The following is a 23,514-nucleotide window of genomic DNA, read 5'->3' as shown; positions in this document are numbered from 1 at the left end:
TTTAATTTCCGAATCAGAACTTCCATCTATTTAATTTAAAAATGTGTAGCCTGTGCTTTCCATTTTCTAAGGCGGGGAACAAATTGAACATTTTTTTTTTTTAAGCGGTATAGAAAACATGCATAACTCTTGTCACATTGACTTAACTTTGAAAAAGTGGCAGTTTATTACATCATCTGCCATTCCCCAATATGAGTACTGCTGCTGTAGTATTCTTAGCCCTGGTTCAGAAGCAAGATCATGTCCTTTCTACAGTTTTTTTGCCTAGATAATGTTTTGTTTTAACTTTAATATTGCCTGGACTACTTTACATAATTGCATTGATAGGTTTTGTCAGAATACACTTGTTTTTGTGCCCAGTACAGTACTTTCCTCCTCTTTTGGGCTACAGTGCCATGAACCTTCATAAACAACTGCATGAGGATTATATCCCCTTCCAACTCACTATTCATTGTGGAAAGGGTCCATGGCTAGGGCCTATGGCAATGTGATGGTCCTGCACAGTGATAGGCTCCCTACTCCCACCCCTACCTCAGTAACTGTGAATGCTACCTCTGTAGAATCCCTAGCCAAACTGGAAAGAATCAAACCTGGATTCTCAGCACCGCCATTGAGCCAACAAGTTTATTCAACTTATTAACTTCATCTGCATCCCTGTTAAAACCCACATAGCAGTGATGCACACTGGCAGATGAAGTAAAGTTGGTGAAAGACTTTGTCAACCAGTCAGCAAGTTTGAAGGTCAAAGAGAGAGACCCTTTTTTTTTTTTTGCTTTAGAAGCCCTGTTGCCTTTCCAAAGCTGCCTATCAATTGGGGTGGTATTTCCTAAAGGATTTCTCCCATTATGGGGTAGATTTTCAAAGGGTTACGCGCGTAACCCCTGAAAACCTACCCCCACCCCCCCCACCCCCCACGCGCGCCGAGCAAAGCCCCGGGACGCACATAAGTCCCGGGGCTTTCCTGGGGGGTGTCGCGGCCGGTGCATCATGGGGGGCCCGGTGCACGCAAATTACGCCTGCCTCGGGCAGGCGTAACTTGTGCAACAAAGGTAGGGGGGGTTAGATAGGGCCAGGGGGGGTGAGTTAGGGAGGGGAGGGTGGGGGGTGGAAGGAAAGTTCCCTCCGAGGCCGCTCCGATTTTGGAGCGGCCTCGGAGAGAACGGAGACAGGCTGTGCGACTCGGCACGTGCAGGCTGCCGATTTTGGGGAGCCTCGTGCGTGCTGACCCCGGATTTTTGTTTGCACACGTGTAGTTTTATAAAATCTGCCCCTATGTGTATATAGAAAAAATGCTTTGTAAATAGAATCTATAGACTCCAGAGAAGGCCCTGGTTTTTTACAAATCATTGCAATGAGGCCAATCCTAGGATAAGAAGGGAACTCAGATGTGCTGGTGGGTCTGATGAAAGACCTGTTCAATAGATCCATGAAAATAGGAGTAGTGCAATGAGATTGCAGAAGAGCGATTTATGGTCCTGCTTCACAAAGGTGGTAGCAGAGAGGAGCCAGGAAACTACAGGCTGGTTAGCCTCACCTTGGTGGTGGGAAAATTAATGGAGGCTCTGCTGAACGAAAGGACAATGAACTGTCTTTAATCAAATGGGTTTCTGGACTTAAAGCATAATGGAAGCACCAAAGGAAAATTAGTTTCTTACCTGATAATTTTCGTTCCTGTAGTACCAAGGATCAGTCCAGGACACCTGGGTTGTGACTCCGCACCAGTAGGTGGAGACAGAGCAAAACTTGTGGGCGGAGCCATATATAAGCCCCTGTGCCAGTCACAGCCCCTCAGTCATACGTAATGTCAAAGTAGCCATGCAAACAAGTAACAAAAACTGCCTAGAAAAATTCACTTCTAACTTTAAACTAACACCAAACTCCTACTTGAACCGGACTCCCCAACCGGGAGAGCTAAACAAGCTAACAGCAAAACTAAGAAAATTTTATGAGCGGACTCTCCGTTACTGAAGCGAAGCCCTGCGGGCGGGATCCTGGACTGATCCTTGGTACTACAGGAACGAAAATTATCAGGTAAGAAACTAATTTTCCTTTCCCTGTACGTACCAGGATCAGTCCAGGACACCTGGGATGTACCAGAGCAAAACTTACCGAGGGTGGGAAGCAGAGAGGCCCGCTCGAAGTACCCTCTCTCCAAATCCCCCGGAATCGGTAGCCCGGACATCCAACCGGTAATGCCTGATAAAGGTATGCATCGACTTCCAGGTAGCCGCCCTGCAAATCTCCTGAGGCGATACCTGAGAAGCTTCCGCCCAGGACGCGGCCTGGGAACGAGTCGCATGAGCCCGAAGACCCAACAGAAGCGGCTTACCCTTTACCAAGTAAGCGGAGCCAATGGCCTCTTTAAGCCAACGCGCAATCGTTGTGCGGGAAGCAGCGGCCCCTTTGGCCCCGAAAACAAAACGAACAGATGGTCGGTTACCCGGAACGGATTAGTAACCTCCAAATAATGAAGAGACCTTCGCACGTCCAGCTTTCGCAGTTCTCTGAACTGGGGATCAGTGGAGTCCCCGACCCTGAAGGCTGGTAACTCCACTGACTGATTGACGTGAAAAGACGACACCACTTTAGGAAGGAAGAAACCGTCCGCAAGGATACTCCGGAATCGGAAATCCGCAAGAACGGTTCTCTACAGGACAGCGCCTGCAATTCCGAGACACGCCGAGCCGAGGCAATTGCCACCAAAAACACCGTCTTTAAAGTAAGGTCCTTAATAGTGGTACGCTTCAATAGCTCAAAAGGAGCCGAGCCTAGAGCGGAAAGAACCCAGTTAAGGTTCCAAGACGGACAGGGGGGACGCAATGGAGGACGGAGGTGTTTAGCCCCTCGAAGAAAACGGGAAATATCCGGATGAAGAGCCAGGGAGGTTCCCCGGACCTTACCCCGCAAACAACCAAGAGCTGCCACGTGGACCCGTAGCGAACTGCACGCCAAGCCTTTGGTCAGACCTGCTTGAAGAAACGTTAGAATTTCTGAGACCGAAGCGGAAATGGGATCCACTCCTCACTGCACGCACCAATCCTCAAAAACCGTCCAGACCCGGACATAAGCCAGAGACGTAGACTGTTTCCTGGACCTCAGCAAAGTAGCTATCACCGCGTCTGAGTAACCTTTTTTCTTCAGGTGATTCCTTTCAAAAGCCATGCCGCGAGACAGAAGTGATCCGCATCCTCCAAACAGACGGGGCCCTGACGTAGTAGCCCCGCGAACCCCTGGAGACGAATGGGTAACGACACTGACAACTGGATGAGATCTGCGAACCACGGACGACGCGGCCATTCCGGTGCCACCATTATCACATGGAACGGGTGCAACTCTATGCGCCGAAGAATCTTGCCTATCATCGGCCACGGGGGAAACACGTAAAGAAGTACATCCGTCGGCCATGGAAGTACCAGCGCGTCGACGCCTTCTGCTCCCCGTTCTCGACGCCGACTGAAGAATCGTGGAGCCTTCGCGTTGTGCCATGTGGCCATCAGATCCATGTGGGGAACTCCCCATGTCTTGCAAATGAGCCGAAAAGCTTCGTCCGCCAACTCCCACTCTCCGGGATCGAGGTGATGATGACTTAGAAAATCCGCCTGTACATTGTCGACCCCGGCAATGTGAGAGGCTGCTATGTTACTGAGATTTTGTTCTGACCAGGTCATCAAGAGCTGTGCCTCCGCAGCCACCTGTGGACTTCGCGTCCCTCCTTGTCGATTGATGTAGGCCACGGTGGTTGCGTTGTCCGATAGTACTCGGACCGCTTTTCCGCTTAGTAACGGTGACAAGGCTTGGAGAGCTAGATGGACCGCTCTGGTCTCTAGCCGGTTGATAGACCATTGGGTTTGAGACGCTGACCATAGCCCCTGGACCGACCTTCCTAAGCAAACTGCTCCCCAGCCTGAGAGACTGGCATCCGTGGTCACTACCGTCCATTTGGGTACCAGCAGGGACACTCCACAGGATAGATGCTTGGAGTCAAGCCACCAGTGGAGGCTGGATCTCGCTTGGCCCTCGAGTGGAAGAGGCAGGAAAAACTCCTCCGAGACCGGCCGCCATCGGGATAGTAAGGACGACTGCAACGGCCGCAGATGAGCGAACGCCCAGGGAACCAAGGCTAGTGTTGAAGCCATCGAACCCAGGACCGTCAGATAATCGCAAACTCGAGGACTGTGAAGAGAGAGCAATCGCCGCACTTGAGACTGTAGCTTGTCCCTGCGTTCCTGGGACAGGATCACTTTGCCGTGCCTTGTGTCGAATAGAGCTCCGAGGTATTCCAAGGTCTGAGTCGGTACCAGTTGACTCTTGCTGAAATTGACCACCCAGCCTAGAGACTGTAACACCTGGAGGACTCTGGACACTGCTTGCTGACACAGAGGCTTGGATTTTGCGCGAATCAACCAATCGTCCAGGTAAGGATGTACCAGGAGACCTTCCCGGCGTAGGTGCGCCGCTACTACCACCATCACTTTTGTGAACGTGCGAGGAGCAGTCGTGAGACCAAACGGTAGCGCCCGGAACTGAAAATGCCGCCCCAGAATGCAGAACCGTAGGAATTTCTGGAACTCCGGCCGAATTCCCACGTGCAGGTACGCTTCCGTGAGGTCCAGAGAAGCCAAGAATTCGCCCGGCCTTACCGAAGCAATAACCGAACGAATCGTCTCCATCTTGAAGTGAGGAACGCGTAGGCATCTGTTTACGCCTTTGAGGTCCAAGATCGGCCTTGACGTGCCGTCTTTCTTTGGAACTATGAAGTAAATGGAGTAACGGCCTTCGCCGCGCTGATGGATCGGGACCGGAACGATAGCTCCCAAGCTTTCCAAGCGCTGGATGGTGTCTAGCACTGCCGCCTTCTTGTCCGGAGCTTTGCAAGGAGAGACTAGAAACTTGTCTGCTGGAATTCGAACAAAATCTAATGCGTAACCGTGTCTTATCACGTCGAGGACCCACTGGTCCGACGTAATCCTGGCCCAATCCTCGAAAAACAACGTTAACCGCGCCCCGACATTTGGGATCTCGTGCAGAGACTGGGGCGAGGATTGGGCCAACCGCATTTCATTGCGGCCCCTTGTGACCTCCTGCGGCCGAGGTTCCTCCCTGTTTGCCGAACCGCTTTCCTCGAAAGGATTGCTGCCACTGAGGGGTCCGGGAGGAAGAAGACCTGTACGAGGGACCCGAGGAACGTGTTGGACGTGATTTTCTGGAACCACGGAACCGTGATCTGGAGGAGAAGGAGGACCTCGCTCTGTACTTATCCTCGGGCAATTTAAACGCCCTGTTCTCTCCTAGGGAGACCATTATGTCATCCAACTCTTTGCCAAACAGCAGCTTGCCTTTGAACGGCAGTGCCCCGAGGTGAGCTTTAGAAGAGCCATCCGCTGCCCAGTTCCGTAATCACAAAAGGCGACGTGCGGAAACCGACGCCACCATGGATCTGGCAGAGGTTCGCAAAAGATCATGTAGAGCATCTGCTCCATATGCAATTGCCGCCTCTAGTCGATCAGCTTGAGACGCCTCCTCCGGGGAAAGACCAGCATTCGCCTGAATTACTTGGGCCCAGCGTAGGCTAGCCCGCATAGCGAAGTTAGTGCAGATAGCGGCCCGCACTCCTAGGGCGGACACCTCAAAAATCTTCTTAAGCTGTACTTCCAGCTTCCTGTCCTGGATATCCCTGAGGGCCGTCGCTCCCGTAACCGGGATGGTAGACCTCTTTGTCACCGCCGAGACTGCCGAGTCCACCTTCGGAAGTTTGAGCAGGTCCAGCGCATCTTCAGGGAGTGGATACAGTTTATCCATGGCCTTACTAACCTTAAGTCCCAACTCCGGCGTATCCCATTCTCTAAATAAAATATCGGTCGAAGAAAAATGAAAAGGAAAAGCCACTGCTGGTCCGGTGAGACCTAGCAGCACCGGATCCATGTTGACCTCCTGACGGACCACCAATGGCGGAGCCTCAATTCCTAGTTCTTGAAGAATGGCCGGAATCAAAGGGGTCAGTTCCTCTTTACGAAAGAGGCGGCCTACTTTGGGATCATCCCCTTCCACGGCCTGAGCACCTTTGCTCGCTCCGGGCTGAGAGAGGCCGTCCGCAGCCGACTCCTCGGCCCCCTTCAGGGGCTCCTCTGCGGAATCCGTGTCTGACGCAGACGAAAACTCCGACTCCTGAGGGACGCCCCTCAGAGGCCGCTTTCCTCGTGGGGGCTGACGGGCGGATCCGACAACTTCTTTAGTTTTCCTTTTCTTTGGGGCGTGCTGGCCAGGACCCCCCTCAGGGGCCCCTCTACGCCTGCGTCTGTTGCGCTTAAACTTAAGAACTTTGCGCAAAAGAAGTACAAAATCTTCAGAAAAAGAACTCGAGTCTGAAGAATCGAGTCCGGAGCCCTCCCGGGATCGAGACCCCTCCGGAGCGTCCCCACCAGCAAGTCCTGACTGAGGTGAAAGCGCGGGAGGCACGGCAGAATTCCCTGCCGGCTCCCAAGAAATTTCCCTGCCTGTGGCCAAAATGGCCGCCGCTCCCGCGGTGAGCGGGAAAAGATCTTGCTGCTTGTCAGTCAGGACACTGGCGGGCGGTGGCGAACGCACAGTCCGAGAACGGGCCCCCCGAGACGCCCCCGACGAACCTTCTTCGCCTGGGATACACGAGGCACAGAGGCCTTCACTCGAAAGACGCGCGCATGCCGAGCCTCGAGGCATAGCGGCGAAAACGCGGGAAAACACAAGCGAAAAATGGCCTGACAGAAAAATAAAATAGAAAGAAAAAGGCACCGCGACTACCCCCTGCGACCTGCGCCTCCCCCCGACGAAACCGGAGCGGCAGCGCTAAGTAGCAGAGAGCCGGCACAAGAAAAACAAAAATTCAAAACTTTTTTTTTTTTTCCTACCGCTTGTCGCTGTCCACGGTCCTGGAGCCCTGTTGCAAGAGTGAACCGGGCTCCCCAGTGTCACCCCTAGCGCTGCTACTGGTAAGCCGGGTCCTCGACCCTAGCAGCGGCCTCAACCAGGGGGGGTGGTCCCCTCAGAACCTCGCAGCCCCTCTGGGAGGCAGGGCGGACAGGATTCCACTCACTTAAAAAATCCAAATTTTAAAGAAAAATCAAATTTAAAAATGAAAAATCCAAAAAACCTGACTAAGTACCAAAATCAGTGCAGGTAGAGGCTGTGACTGCACCTGCACCACCTACTGGAGACAGAGTAAGACTGAGGGGCTGTGACTGGCACAGGGGCTTATATATGGCTCCGCCCACAAGTTTTGCTCTGTCTCCACCTACTGGTGCGGAGTCACAACCCAGGTGTCCTGGACTGATCCTGGTACGTACAGGGAAGGGAAGATTCTGCCAGACAAATCTGATTGATTTTTTTGATTGGGGACTAAAGAATTGAATCAAGGAAGAGTGTTCAATGTGATTTAATTGGATTTCAGCAACACTTTTGATACTTTCCCACATCGGAGGCTCTTGAATAGAATGAAAAGCTTGGTGTGGGCACCAAGGTGCTGGAGTGGATTACAAACTGGTTGACTAAAAGAAAAGACATGTAATGATAAATGGAACCTGCTGTGATGAGTGGTGTTGAATGCCTCAAGGATCGGTTTTGGGACTGGTTCCGTTTAGTATCTTCATTAGTGACATTAAGAAGGGGTTAGAAAACTTGTGCCTTTTTGCGGATGATACCGACAGCGATGGAGTAGAGAGAATGAAAGGGGATTTAAGAAAACTGGAAGAGTGTTCGAACATTTGGCAACTGCAATTCAATGCCAAGAAGTGCAGAGTCATGCATCTGTGGTGCAGTAATCCAAAGGAGCTGTATGTAATAGAGGAAAGACTTGTGCACGGACTAGGAGAGGGATCTTGGGATGACTGTGTCTGGTGATCTGAAGGTAACAAACTAATGTGACAAGATGGTAGCTAAAGCCAGAAGGATGCTGGGCTGCATATAGAGAGGAATAATCAGCAGGAAAAGGGAGGTGATATGCCCTTGTACAGATACTTAGAGAGGCCTCACCTGGAATACTGTGTTCAGTGCTGGAGACTGTATCTAAAAAAGAATAGACACAGGATGGAAACAGTCCAGAGGAAGAGAACCAAAATGGTGTGGGGTCTGTTTCAGAAGACCTAAGATAAGAGGCTGAAGGATCTAAATATACATACCCTGGAGGAGAGGAGGTGCAGTGGAGATATGATACAGACCTTCAGATACCTGACAGATATTAATGATGCATAGACTTCAAACCTTTTCCATTGGAAAATAAATGGCAGGAGTCACGATATGAAACTCCAAGGGAAATGTCTCAGAACCAATTTTAGGAAATATTTCTCCACAGAGAGGGTGGAGGATGCCTGGAATTCCCTGCCCGAAGAGGTGGTGAAGATGAGAACAGTAAATGAATTCTTAAGGGCATGGGACAAACACTTTGGATCCCTAAAGGCTTGAAGTTAGAAATGAAGAAAGGGGGTGGTGTAACATTTCTGTCTGGGGGTAACCTGCACAGAGCAGCAGTTACTACCCATAAGAGAACGCATGAGGGTAAACCTGCATGGAGTGGCAGTTACTATCATAAGCAAGTTGCTGGGCAGACTGGATGGACCAATTGGCCTTTATCTGCTGTCATTAATATGTTACTGTTATTTATGTTGTTGAAAATGCATTATTTGATAGAAGCAGTTTTTTGGTTGAGAGCTGGTTGCTACAGTGTCTTATGACGTAGTTGATCCTAATGGAAACATTTACATCTCTGGCACGTTAACTGATTTGAGATGTATTCTGCCAGTTTTATTTCTGCCATTTGGCAGAAATAGCTGTTTTGGCACAAATAGCTGTTTTGCATGTAAGGGCAAATGAGGGCTGAATAAGTTGGTTTGGAAATATAGGCCAGACTTTGGAGTCCAAGGAATAATTTGGATATCAGTAAGAGAGATATGGTTCAAATCTGCTGTAGTCAATGACATGAGAAACAAGTGACACTCAGGTTACATAAGAATTGCCAAGCCCAGTATCCTGTTTCCAACAGTGGCCAATCCAGCTCACAAGTACCTGCCAGGATCCCAAACAGTAGATAGATCCCCCTGCTGCTAACACCCAGGGATAAGCAGAGGCTGTTCCCATCTGGTTATAACAACACTTTATGGACTTTGCTACCAAGAACTTGTCCAGGCCTTCTTTAAACCCAGCTATGCTAACTGCCTTTATCACATCCCCCGGCAATTAATTCCACAACTTGTGTGCATTGAGTGAAAACATATTTTCTCTGATTTATCTTAAATGTGCTACTTACTAACTTCATAGTGTCCCCAAGTCTTTGTATTTTTTGAAAGAGGAAACAACCAATTCGCATTTACCCTTTCTACTCCACTCATGATTTTAAAGACCTCTCTCATATTCTCCCATAGCCATCTCTTCTCCAAGCTGAATAGTTATACTGTTCCATTCCCTTTATCATTTTGGTCACCCCTCTCTGTACTTTTTCCAATTCAGCTATATCTTTTTTGAGATGCAGTGATCAAAATTGTACATAGTGCTCCAAATGTGGCATCACTATGGAGTAATACAGAGGTTTATGATATTCTCTGTCTGTTCCTTTCCTACAGGCCTATGAAATAAGACCTGCGCTGAAATCCACAATGATTTTTCTGTGTGGATGGTTTTTGACATGCCCGGCAAAAACCAGCAGCAGTGCAAGATGTAATAATGGCTGCGTATGCTAATTAGATATGCGCATAAAATCCATGCATACCAAATGTGCCATAATGTGTGCAGAAACGCAAGCTTTATAGTGCTATGTAGTGAATTGTGCATACATCCATGCAGAAAACCGCGTAGACACCTATCAGCGTGTGAACACCCGCGACTGATTCTTGGGATGAAAGCCTTTCTTTAAAAAAAAAATAAATAAATAAATTAGTGGTCCGGAAGTTGATGTGAAGTGGGTTGAGCAATATCTAACCCCTTCAGCATCGGACTCCGACCACCAGCAAGAGTGTGAAATGCAGATCGGCGATTTTGCCTCATTGAGAAGCTGCCTTTATCAGTTCCATTCGCCGCTTACCTGACCTGGAAAAGCATCAAAAAACCGATCTCCACAACAGCGATTTCCCTCAACTCCTGCCCTGAAACCTGCATTAAAAAACCCACGCTAACCTGATCTTCCTGCTAGCACGGCTACCTGCATTGCCTGTGAATAGATAATCACATCCTTTGCATGCCATTAGCATGCATTCGTGCAGGAAAAACAGCTCAATAAGCATGTTTGTATGCACTTTTTTCCCATGCACAAAACCCTTATTACATACCCATAGAGGGCTTTGAGCGGGAATATGCACTTACAAACTCACAGCAGCTCCAGCGTTCTTTTACAGTGGCCCCTTACTAATTCCTAACATTGGCCTAGATTCATCATTCTGCTATAAATGAGCCATGACCAGAACGGGTGGGGGGGCGATAGTGTGTAGCCGACTATATTGCTCCGTTGAGGTTTCGCCTGCTGTGGTGCAGCCACACCACCCCCTGTAGCGCCACAGGAAAAGGTGTTATTTCCTGCAGTGCTGCTGGTATAGCCTGCAGCACTACCGGGTCCTAACCGCTTAACCCCACCCACACTCCTCCCCTTCCCCTAATTAGCATTTTACAGCCACAATGCGGCGGTATTACGCACACTGTAATGACCCATTGCACAAAGTATTGTCCACAATGTCACCCAGATTCTTTTCCTGGGTGATAACTCCTTACATGGAGCCTAACATCTTTCAGTTTGGATTACGTTTCCCTATGTAAATGTCATCTGTCATTTGTATGCTCAGTCTCTCAAGGTCCTTCTGCAATTTCTAACAATTTATTTATTTATTTAATATATATTTCTATACCGGACTTCACGAATAGAATTCACATCAGGCCGGTTTACATGGAACTTAGGGGATGAACAAGTGTAACCAAAAACGAGAAGGCTGAATCAAGCAAAGTTACATAAAACAAGGGCATTGAACTTGGGGGCTAGAGTAGCCAGGAAGAAAGGTAGAGCGGAAAAGCAACAAATAAATAATATATAACTGATTATGAGATTGGTAATTATCTCATTCCTTAGGCTGAGTTCGAAGTGACATTTTGACTAGGGGAAGGCTTGGAGGAAAAGCCACGTCTTCAGTTGTCTTCGAAAGGTATGAAGGCAAGGTTCCAGTCTTAGGTCAGTCGGAAGTCTGTTCCAGACTGTGGAGAAGGAACGTTCTTTGGTGGTTTTTAGACGGGTGTATTTTGAAGGTGGGACTTGAAGGGTCTCTTTATAAGCTTCTCTGATGGGTCTTTCGGACGAGTGGTGTTTGAGAGGGTTCTGAAGGTCTAGTGTGAGCTGTTGGTGAATATCTGCTTGTGATTTTTATAATTGGGAATAATTTTATGTTGTCTGCAAATTTAATCTTCTCGCTTGTCATTCCCTCTTCCTGATCATTTATAAATACATTAAAAACAGGAGTTGTAAACAGGATTTCATATTGAACAGTGTAACCAACTTGACATATATATATTTCAAATAACTATGATGAATCATTTTAGTAACACTGCCAGACTGAGCGTTAGATACACTGTAAAAAACATTTTAGTAAATCTGGCCCACCATTCACATATAATACTGAAACAATTATGGGATGCACGCAAGACCCAATTGCTTAGCATAGTAAGGGTTGTTTCTTAAATGTATTGTATTTATTATTAACTAAAGGTACTCTAGTATTGTGAGGTGTATCTTAGTAGCTCCAGAATTATATATTTAGGTGGTAGTCCATTATTATTGGTGGTGTTAATTGTGTAGGCCTATTTGTGAACCTTGTGTGACTGTAACATGTGCTTCATGTGATGATAGTTCAATAGCTTCTCAATTCAAGTAGTGGGCAGTGTCTGTCTTAAAAACCATGGTGACAGTGGCTTCTAATGTGCACCAATTAAATGAGAGTTGATATCAAACTCCAACCTATGGGTGATACTTTCAGAGGGAATGAGTCACGTGTTGAGAAATTTGATGTTCTGCTACATCTTAATAATCTAAGATGAGCGTTGTGGGAATGGGAAGGCGCTAACAGGTTATAATGTATTTAGCAAGGATCTTAATTTCATGGAAAAGTTACATTTAAACAAGCGTGCCCGTGTGAAGTGGAACTTGGTTCTTAATTTGATAATGTCTGTTTTTCTGGGTTGCAGCATCTGAAGTTATTTAGAAGTAAATTTGAGTATTTTTTAAGGCAAAGCTTGTTGTTGGATGGTGGATATCTTGTTTAACTTATAACATTTATAAAAATGCATATAAAGTGAGTGGGGAAGGCCTGATCTGGTTAGCCAAAAGTTTTCTTTGAGAGTAAAGCTACTTCTTACTGTATTATGTTTTTATGGTGGTTTGATGTTTTTAATTGCTGAGTTGTCTGGTGGAATATGGTAATGATTAGAAAATGGAACATTGCCCACTTTTAACTTCTTCCTAGGGTAGAGACATTTCTTTCTCCCAGGCTTTCTTCAGAATCTGCGATGTGGGTACCCCTAGATGGCAGCTTACCCCCTTCTACTGCACTTCCTGCTGGTATGGCTGAAGACCCTAGTTCTCAACTATGGTTATAGTACATTAGCCCCTTTTTCCGATTAGATACCATTTCTGTTGGCCTTAGCCTAGGCGTTCCTAAAGCTTTCTCTACAAATGTTCAAGATCTTCATAACGAAAGTGGATGTAATATATTTTATACATTACCTGCATTCGAGTGCGTGGGAACTACTGCGCTGGAGTTTTATAGCTTCCTCAGCATTACTTTAGGAAAAAAAACATCCCCACCAAACTTCGCATTTTATAGGCCCTAAGTGCAGGAGTACAGAAATACTGTGTTTTATGTACATCCCCTCCCTTTCTAGTATTTGTCTCGGGCCTCTCTCCATTGTAGTGCTCCATCTGGGTCCTGATTTGCAGACCTTTCATGTAGGTAGAAGTAGCAGTTTTGCTCATCGCCGCCTTTATGCTGGTGGAGCTGTAAAGAGTGGCGCTTCACTCGGCAGGAGCGGCTATCCTACTGCGCAAGACCAGAAAGACCTCGGGCTTGCGAACGCGCTGACGCGGCTGCGTTTAAAACCCTCCACTCGGCAGGTAGCGGCCAATCAGCACATTGCTGGACGGCAGCTGAAGCGAGTAGGCGCGGGGCGGAGGCGGGGTTTAGAGTGTCATGACCGCGCCGAGCTTGGCGCATTTGGGCTGCCTTAGGAGGATGAGTGGCAGGAGCAGTGGAACGAGAAGGTGCCGGTGAAACATGACGTTCGGGTTATGCCGGCGTAGCCTGAGGTTGCTCTTCCACTGCCCTGCGAGATTCTGCACGGTTGGTGGCTTTTATACATCGGACTCCTTTTTCTTCTGATCGGGCCTTGCTGATCGTCAGAATATTTCAACCACATTGTTTTGGTAACGAGCAGTATAACAGTGTTTTCGGGATTTAGTATCGGGAAGTCTGATCCCAGCTGCGAAAATGCTTTTCTGCAAGCTACTATGGTGAAGCTGGGTGTGATATAAACAGGGACTTTTGCTTTCAGGTTTTATTTTTCCCTGGGAACGTATTGGTGTTTGTTATAATTTATTTTTTTATTTATTTATTTAAGGTTTTTATATACCGGCAATCATGAGGACATATCTTGCTGGTTTACATGAAACGGGGTGCATTAAATACATCAAACTAAAACTGTGGTGATCGAAGGAAACAGTTACAATTAACAAGGGTCACAGAACTTGGAGAAGAAGGAAGAGATAGGAAAGAATAACTGGTTAGACAAAATACAAATTAAATTAATTAAATACTATGTACAAATGGTATTGTTAATGGTTGAATGTTTTGGGGAGTCCTTGGATTGTGTCATTAGATTGTGTCTGGGAAAGCTTGCTTGAATAACCAAGTCTTAAGTCCTTTCCTAAAAGTTAGGAGGCATGGTTCTAGTCTGAGATCTGTAGGAATGGAATTCCATAGAGAAGGGCCAGCTGTGGAGGTGGCCCGATCTCTGAGGGTAATGTGTCTGGTCGTTTTCGTGGGAGGAACTTGGAGGGCGCCTCTGTAAACTTCTCTGGTAGGTCTTGTCGAATTGTATGCTTGGAGGGGGATTTGAAGATCGAGGGAGATGCGTTGATGTATAGTTTTGAAGATGACACACATGGCTTTATACATGATACGGAAGTATACGGGTAGCCAATGTAGCTCTTTCAGGATGGGAGTTATGTGGTCTCTCTTTTTTGCGCCTGTTAGTAGTCGGGCTGCTGAATTTTGAACCATCTGTAATGGTTTGGAATAGGATGAGGGCAGACCTAGCAATAGGGAATTGCAATAGTCTAATTTTGAGAAGATGACTGCTTGGATGATCGTTCTGAAGTCTTGAGCATGGAAGAGAGGTCTTATCCTTTTCAGGACATGGAGTTTATAGAAACAGTCTTTGGTTGTTTTGTTGATATGTGCTTTGAAGTTTAGCCGGTTGTCTATTATCACTCCTAATTCTCTAACTTGTGAGGTAGGTAGGTTGGTAGGAAGAGAAGAGTTAGAGCTATTGTTCTCAGGAGAGATGAGTAGGATTTCTGTCTTGGAGGAGTTTAAGATGAGGTGAAGGCTGTTGAGTAGTTGTTTGATTTTCAGGTGGCATGATTCCCAGAAGTCAAGAGTTTTAGAGTATGTGTCTTTGATGGGGATGATGATTTGAATATCATCTGCGTATAGGAAATACTTTAGATTGAGGTCGGTGAGAAGTTGGCAGAGAGGAAGAAGGTAAATATTGAAAAGAGTCGGAGATAATGAAGAACCTTGCGGGACTCCTATGACGGCGTCAAATCTTGAAGATTCCTTGTTTTGGAGTCTAACTTTGTAGCCTCTGTTGTTGAGGAAGGTTTTGAACCAGGATAGGACAGTGCCGCTGATTCCTATGGACGACAGCTGGTTTAGGAGGATGGCGTGGTTGACAGTGTCAAACGCTGCGGATATGTCTAATAAGATCAATAGGAAAGAGTTTCCTTTGTCGAGGCCCAATAAGATAAGGTCTGTCAACGAGGTGAGGAGGGATTCTGTACCTCGATTTTTTCGGAAGCCGTGTTGTGGGGTGAAGAGAAGATTGTTGTCTTCGATGAAATCTGAAAGTTGAGAGTTCACTAGTTTTTCCATGATCTTGACAATGAATGGGAGGTTAGCGATGGGGCGGAAGTTGTTGGGGTCCTTCGGGTCAAGGTTAGGTTTCTTTAGGAGCGGTGAGATTGAGGCCATTTTGAGATCATCTGGGAAGGTTCCTTGGGCTAGGGAGCAATTGATGATATTTGTCAATGATGTGACTATTCTGTCTGGAATAGATAGAAGTAGTTTGGAGGGGATGTGGTCTGCAGGATGAGACGAGGGTTTCATTCTTTTCAGGATGGCTTGTATCTCAATGGAAGAGACGGGTTCAAAGGTGTTTAAGCTGACGTTTTTGTAGGCAGGTTGTTGATATGTCTGGAGGGCGGCGGTGTCGGGAGGCAGTTGTGTTAGGAGATTGGTGATTTTATTTTGGAAAAACTGAGCAAGTTCTTCAGCTTTGGATTGAGCCATGTTGCCGGGGATTTCTCGCGGTAAGGCTTGGGTGAGGCTGGAGACATAAGTGAAGAGGGCTTTGGCGTCAAAGACCAGGTTGTGAATCTTAGATGCATAATAGTCTTTTTTTGACTTTGAGGTGAGGGATTTGTACTGGTATAGAATAGATTTGTATGAGGAGATAGTGGAGTCGCAAGGGGTTTTACGCCAGATTGCTTCTTTTTTTCTTAAACTTTGTTTTAGTTTTCTGAGTTCAATGGTAAACCAAGGTTGTCTGCTGACAGCATTGGTGTGAGATTTTTTTGTTGTTGAAGGACAGAGCTTATTAGCTATATTTTCTGTTATGTTGTTCCAGGAGCAAATGGCAGTGTTCGGGTCGGTGAAGTCTAATAATGGGAGCTGTGAGACCAACTGGGTGTTAAGGTCTTCTAGGGAGCATCGCCTCTTGTAGTGGAATGAAGGTGAGGGGATGTTAGGAGTGTTGGATTCTTTCAGCGCGAAGGAGGTAGAGATGAGAGTGTGGTCTGACCATGGAACCTTTTTGTTCTTCAGATTGGATGTAGTCGTAATCCCTTTGACGAAAATCAAGTCCAGAGTGTGACCCGCTTTGTGTGTGGGTTCGTTGACTAGTTGTTGGAATCCCATTGCAGACAAGGCTGAGAGGAGGGTTACGCAGCTGTAAGATGGAGAAGGAATGTCTATGTGCAGATTGAAATCACCTAAGATGATTGCTGGAGTATCCAAGTTGATGAGCATGGTGGTGATTTCAAGAATGGGGGAGACATCGGATTCTAGGAGCCCTGGGGGGGCGTAGACAAGAAGGATTTGAAGATTTTGTGAGGTAAAGAAGCCGACTTCCAGTTTTGAGTTAGAGCTGTACGGATGTTGGGAGAAGTTAAGGCTTTTTTTGGTGGCCAGAAGGATTCCACCTCCTCTTTTTTTCAGTCTCGGGAGTGAGAAGACATCATAGGTCTGTGTAGGTAATTGGTTTATTAAAGCCGTATCTGAGGGCTTAAGCCATGTTTCGGTTACTGCGCAAATATCTGGTTTGGCGTCGGTGAGGTAATCATTGAAAATTAGGGATTTTTTTGTTAGGGATTGTGCATTGAAAAGAGAGAGTGAGAAGAGGGAGAGGCCTAAAAGCTGGGTGATAGGTGTATTCAAGATGGGGGTGAGGGTTTTTAAGTTATTGTGAAGGGCTCGTCTGGTAGATATTCTCTTAGATGGGAGGCGGTGTTGTAAAATTGGTATTGGAAGAACTAGAGACATTGTGGGTTGTTGGATAGCTGGCGCAGTGGGTGGGCGGATGGTAGAAGGGAGGAAAGCCTGGAATTAGGAGATAAATAATTAGTTGGTTAGGGCTCTGGATGAGTACAGGTTGGTTGGTTGCTTGGCGCAGGACGCTTGATTGTTGAGTGGGCGCAGGAAGCTTGTCTGTTGAGTGGGCGCAGGACGCTTGTCTGAGTGGGCGCTTGTTTGTTGAGTGGGCGCAGGACGCTTGTCTGAGTGGGCGCAGAATGCTTTGGACGCTTGTCTGTTGAGTGGGCGCAGGACGCTTGTCTTGAGTGGGCGCTTGTCTGTTGAGTGGGCGCAGGATGCTTTGGACGCTTGTTTGTTGAGTGGGCGCAGGACGCTTGTCTGTTGAGTGGGCGCAGGACGCTTGTCTGTTGAGTGGGCGCAGGAAGCTTGTCTGTTGAGTGGGCGCAGGACGCTTGTCTGTTGAGTGGGCGCAGGACGCTTGTCTGTTGAGTGGGCGCAGGACGCTTTGGGCGCTTGTTTGAGTGGGCGCAGGACGCTTGTCTGAGTGGGCGCTTGTCTGTTGAGTGGGCGCAGGATGCTTGTCTGAGTGGGCGCAGGATGCTTTGGGCGCTTGTTTGAGAGGGCGCAGGACGCTTGTCTGTTGAGTGGGCGCTTGTTTGTTGAGAGGGCGCAGGACGCTTGTCTGTTGAGTGGGCGCAGGATGATCTCTTGATGGATGAGAGTTGGAAGGACGTGAGCTGGATGGATGCTAGCAGAGTTCTAGTGCGGTATTGAGTGCTGCAGCTCGGGCGTCGCGCGCACAAAGGGGCGAAACAAAGGGGCAGGCCCCTTTGTCACGCTCCTTCGTGCGCGCGACGCCAGGGAGAGTGGTGGTTTAAATATCCCGCCGGTCGTGCCTCTGACGTCACCGCCGTGACATTTTTCGTGGGCGGTTCGGGGCCAAGGCTTGCGGCTCGGCTTGGGGCCTGCTGGAGGCGAGGGCTCTTGGTCCGAGTCGAGGCCGGCTAGATGTGGCGAATCGCGGCTCCGATCTCGGCCGGCTGGAGGTGGGGATTCGTGGCCTTGCAGGTAGGTGGAAGCTGAAGAAACAGGCCGGCGATCGGCGAGGGGGCCCGATCGGGGTGAGTGGAACAAGAGGCCTTACCCCGACGGGCTTCAGCGCCGATCGCGCAGGCCTAGTTCACCGTTGGAGCCCCGTGGAAGGTAAAGGAGGTTGGAGAGGAGAGCGGCGGTTTAAATATCCCGCCGGTCGCGCCTCTGACGTCACCGCCGCGACGTTTTTCGTGGGCGGTTCGGGGCGAAGGCTTGCGGCTCGGCTTGGGGCCTGCTGGAGGCGAGGGCTCGTGGTCCGAGTCGAGGCCGGCTAGATGCGGCGAATCGCGGCTCCGATCTCGGCCGGCTGGAGGCGGGGATTCGCGGCCTTGCAGGTAGGTAGAAGCTGAAAAAACAGGCCGGCGATCGGCGAGGGGGCCCGATCGGGGTGAGTGGAACAAGAGGCCTTACCCCGACGGGCTTCAGCGCCGATCGCGCAGGCCTAGTTCACCGCTGGAGCCCCGTGGAAGGTAAAGGAGGTTGGAGAGGAGAGCGGCGGTTTAAATATCCCGCCGGTCGCGCCTTTGACGTCACCGCTGCGACGTTTTTCGTGGGCGGTTCGGGGCGAAGGCTTGCGGCTCGGCTTGGGGCCTGCTGGAGGCGAGGGCTCGTGGTCCGAGTCGAGGCCGGCTAGATGCGGCGAATCGCGGCTCCGATCTCGGCCGGCTGGAGGCGGGGATTCGCGGCCTTGCAGGTAGGTGGAAGCTGAACAAACAGGCCGGCGATCGGCGAGGGGGCCCGATCGGGGTGAGCGGAACAAGAGGCCTTACCCCGACGGGCTTCAGCGCCGATCGCGCAGGCCTAGTTCACCGCTGGAGCCCCGTGGAACCACCGCTGGAGCCCCGTGGAACCAACCCAAACTGGATAAAGTAATTGGGGTAAAAAGGAGCCCTTTTCCCCACTCATTTTCTGCCATTTGATTGATTATATGCACTGATATTTAATAAAATAAAAGCAGAAACAAGGTCCCTAGATATGAAACGGCCTTTTTTTTTCGATAGAGAAGGGAGGTTTTGGTCTATTTTAACATTTGCTATCTGTGGTATTTAGCCAAATGGACACAATATTAGTAGGATTTTTATAGTTTAGTATCTAGTGTCATAAATTGGGAGAGCCAAATAATTCCTTGCCACTGATTTACATGAATTTGACCGGGAACTTTCAGAATAAGGACCTAATATTTAAACCAGCAATGTCTGTCAACATCAGGACACTTGTAAAATATAGGGGGACTCTTTCAGGGATAGCTTAGAATCGTAAAATAATTAAAAAGTGGTTGATGCAAAATCGGGACATTGTGCAATTTTCTCATCCTTAAGAACATGCCATACTGGGTCAAACCAAGGGTCCATCAAGCCCAGCATCCTGTTTCCAATTGGCTAATCCAGGCTACAAGTACCTAAAAACTAAGTATATCCCATGCTACTGATGCTAACAGTGGTTATTTTCTAAGTCAATTTGATTAATAACAGGTAATGGACTTCTCCAATAACTTATCCAAATCTTTTTTTAAACCCAGCTACATTAACTGCACTAACCATATCCCCTGTAACAAATTCCACAGTTTTATTGTGTGTTGAGTGAAAAAGAATAGTCTCCGATTAGTTTTAAATGTGTTACATGCTAACTTCATAGAGTGCCCCCTAGTCCTTCTATTATCCGAAAGTGTCAATAACCAATTCACATTTACCCGTTCTAGACCACTCATGATTTTAAACACCTCTATCGTATCCCCCTCAATCATCTCTTCTGCAAGCTGAACAGTCTTAACCTCTTTAGTCTTTCCTCATAGGGGAGCTGTGCCATCCCCTTTATCATTTTGGTCGCCCTTTCTGTACCTTCTCCATCTTAATTATATCTTTTTTGAGATGCGGTGACCAGAATAGTACACAGTACTCAAGGTGTGGTCTCGCCATGGAGCGATACAGAGGCATTATGACATTCTGTTTTATTCACCATTCCCTTCCTAATAATTCCTAACATTCTGTTTTCTTTTTTGACTGCCATAGCACACTGAGCTGACTATTTCAATGTATTCACTATGATGCCTAGATCTCTTTCCTGGGTGGTAGCTCCTAACATGGAATCTAACATCGTGAAACTATTATGGGTTATTTTTCCCTGTATGCATCACCTTCCACTTATCCACATTAAATTTTATCTGTCATATGGATGCCCAATCTTCTAGTCTTGCAAGGTCCTCCTGCAGTTTATCACAATCCGCTTGTGATTTAACTACTCAATATTTTTGTATCATCTGCAAATTTGATTACCTCACTTGTATTCTTTTCCAGATCATTTTTAAATATATGTAAAAGCACTGGTCCAAGTACAGATCTGAGGCATTCCACTATTTACCCTTTTCCACTGAGAAAATTAACCATTTAATCCTACTGTTTCCTGTCTTTTAACCAGTTTGTAATCCACGAAAGGACATCACCACCTATCCCATGACTTTTTTACTTTTCCTAGAAGCCTCTCATGAGGAACTTTGTCAAATGCCTTCTGAAAGTCCAAATACACTGCTACATCTACTGGTTCACCTTTATCTACATGTTTATTAACCCCTTCAAAAAAGTGAAGCAGATTTGTGAGGCAAGACTTGCCCTGGGTAAATCCATGCTGACTGTGTTCCATTAAACCATGTCTTTCTATAAGCTCTGTGATTTTGATCTTTAGAATAGTTTCCACTATTTTTCCTGGCACTGAAGTCAGGCTCACTGGTCTATAGTTTTCGGATCGCCCTGGAGCCAATTTTAAATATTGGGGTTACATTAGCCACCCTCCAGTCTTCAGGTACAATGGATGATTTTAATGATAGGTTACACATTTTTACTAATAGATCTGAAATGTCATTTTCTAGTTCCTTCAGAACCCTGGGGTATATACCATCCTTAAACCGCTACCATGAATAAAATCAAGGCATATAACAACTCTTTAGTATGGTGGCTGGTTTGCTTCAGATGTAAATCCAGATCATAAAAAATGTGACATTTTATAATCTAAAGAATATGATGGCAGATGCTCTATTCTGTCTTCCCAATTTGGTCCTGTTGCAATGCCAGAGACTCAAGTTGATCTGACTTTCCCCTTACATCTTGCAACTAGAAATTCAGTGTTCATTCTAGGCTTTCTTGATATGTTAAAATGTTGTCTCCAGTATCTCCCCTGGGAGTCAATACCATTCATCCACCACCCTTTCCATGAAAAATATATTTTTGGATGTTGTTTCTTCTCATATCAAGTCCTTTCGTTCTAGAACATTCTTTCCTCTGGAAAATGTTTGCTTTTTTGAGGTATCTGAATGTCTGTCATATCCCCTTATTCCTCTTCTCTAGGGTATACATATTTAGGTCCTCAAGTCTCATGACGTTTGGCGTATACCCAGCACCATTTTGGTTGCCTTTCTCTGGACCCCTTTCCGAGGTGTAGCCTCCAGAATTGGATATGGTTTTCTAGTGTGGTTCTCAATCTTTTTTATCTGAGGAATCAGCTAACTTCCAATTTGCCAGAGGATGTGGTTAGTGTAGTTAGTATAGCTGTGTTTAAAAAAGGATTGGATAAGTTCTTGGAGGAGAAGTCCATTACCTGCAATTACCTGCTATTGATTAAGTTGACTTAGAAAATAGCCACTGCTATTACTAGCAACAGTAACATGGAATAGACTTAGTTTTTGGGTACTTGCCAGGTTCTTATGGCCTGGATTGGCCACTGTTGAAAACAGGATGCTGGGCTTGATGGACCCTTGGTCTGACCCAGTATGGCATGTTCTTGTGTTCTTAATTTGAATGTGAACCAGTTGGGGAGGTGGAGTAAGACAACAGAAGAGTTGGGCCGAGGCGTTCCCCCTTTGTTTCTAAAATAGAGTACACTCCTCCCTTCATGAGTCTCAACCCAGCCACCTCCCAGTGTTTTAATTACAAAAATTATGGTAAAGGAGCTGTTTCTTGTGCCGAGTAGGGAAGGGGAAAAAATCTGCTCCCATTCTAGTGGACAGTGTAGCTAGAGCAAAAATACTACCGCGGAGGCAGTGAGAGTAGATGCTACTCCTTTAAGGGGTCTGTGCTTGCAGCAACTTTCGTGACTCCATAGCTAGCAAGCCATTGTACTTTTTTGTATGTTTACAGAGCAATAGTAGGGACAGTCTGGGGCATAGCTGAGCATCATGTTGAATCTGCCAGCCGATCAGCTATTATTCAGTGCCAACAGTAGTGAGCAGAAGAATTCTGGTAGTCTGACTCCTGCACCCAGTGTGCAGCATTGTGAGGCCTGGAGTGAAGCTGCTACCATCATGTTGTGGACCTGAGGTTTAGGGCAGTAGAGAATGGCCCACTCATGGCTGTGGGTGATCAGGTGAGAGCCTGTACCTGAGCAAACACAGAGGCAGCTGCAGCATGGGTCTGCTTCTTTCTGCAATAACTGCCACTTTGCAGACCTATGAAAATGCTGCCAGAGATCACTGCTGGTCCATGGACCAGTGGTTGAGAAATGCTATTCGAGGTGAAGTTCCAGCAATGCCCTGCTTTTTTTAATCCTACTAGTTAAACTTCTCTCTCTGCATGCTGGCTTCCCTCTGGCTGCCATCTGATCACCACTTTGTACTTCAGTAGCAATTATTTTGGCCAGTAAACTGGTGTACAAGTTCCAGTTTCTTCTTATACAGACTTCCTGCTAGATTTGCAAATGGTATAGATCGGAATAGAGGAGCAGTATGCATGACTCAGACATACTGAAAATTGTGGGGACACTTTGAATGACAAGTCTTGTTTAGAAGCTAGAATGGCATACTATGTTTTCTCTAGCAAGTACAGCACTAACTAGCACGTGGAAGAGGAACAGAATGACCAAAGTAGATTTAAGTGTTTCCAAGTGACTTCTATGCACCTTTTGGCTCTGCTTATGTGGGGAACTGAGGTAACTTCAGCTTTCCACCAAATAAGATTTGGTTATTTTGCAGGCCGGCGCGACACCTGAACACACAGCCAGCAGACTCTCTGCCTTTGAAAAACTGAAGGAGGTGCACAATGCAAGGTTTGCAGAAAGAGTCCTGGCAGAAAGCAGAGTAATCCGAATCTCCTTGCCCGACGGGAAAGAAGTTCAAGGGGAGGCTTTGAAGACGACTCCCTACCAGGTTGCATTACAGATCAGGTGAGAGATACCCTTTCGAATTTGCCTAGTACACCCCCCTATCTGTTCTTCGACTAATAAAGATGCAAACTAGAAAATGTATGGTTAATAATGTACATGTTCCTTATCCACCAGACCAGCCAAAAATGCTGGTTTTGCCCTCCTTCCAGCAAATAAGACAAGAAAAATTGTTTTACTGACCCCACTCTCTATAGGACACTGTGAAGCCTGAAGCATTTCAGTATGTCTCCAGTAGATGGAGGTCTAAAGCCTGCAGTTTAGTCGTGGGTTGGATTGACTCCTAGAGGGTTTTGCTTTGGCAGCTCCCTGCTTAACGGGCCGATTCAGTAAAGTCCGCGGGAGAGTGGGCAGCCCACTCTCCCGTGCGTGCGATTCAGTATGCTAATTAGGCCCGGCGGTAAAACCAGGTAAAAGGAGTGGCGGCTGTCAGCGAGTTTGACAGCCGACGCTCAATTTTGCTGGCGTCTGT

The 23,514-nt window shown here is 47.2% G+C and overlaps 1 protein-coding gene across 11 annotated transcripts in view; it reads left to right on the top strand.

The window, feature by feature from the left end:
• Positions 1-23,514, top strand: part of TARS2 (threonyl-tRNA synthetase 2, mitochondrial) — a 138,777-nt gene that overhangs the window by 29,085 nt on the left and 86,178 nt on the right. For 9 of the 11 annotated variants that reach the window (XR_003853060.1, XR_003853059.1, XM_029580682.1 and 6 more), the window contains exons 1-2: positions 18,084-18,232; positions 22,855-23,045. Coding sequence is in view for 8 of the 11 variants with exons in the window: in XM_029580682.1 (XP_029436542.1) it covers positions 18,173-18,232; positions 22,855-23,045 (251 nt within the window). In the remaining 3 variants the exon portion in view is untranslated. Of the gene's footprint in view, positions 1-18,083; positions 18,233-18,453; positions 18,592-22,854; positions 23,046-23,514 lie in introns of those variants that run through there. The other 2 variants (XM_029580681.1, XM_029580687.1) reach the window with 2 other exon arrangements.

The sequence above is a fragment of the Rhinatrema bivittatum genome, chromosome 16, assembly GCF_901001135.1.
Source record: "Rhinatrema bivittatum chromosome 16, aRhiBiv1.1, whole genome shotgun sequence".
Classification (NCBI taxonomy): Eukaryota; Metazoa; Chordata; class Amphibia; order Gymnophiona; family Rhinatrematidae; genus Rhinatrema; species Rhinatrema bivittatum.
Note: the sequence above shows the minus strand (reverse complement) of the source record. Positions and strands in the feature narration are given on the sequence as shown.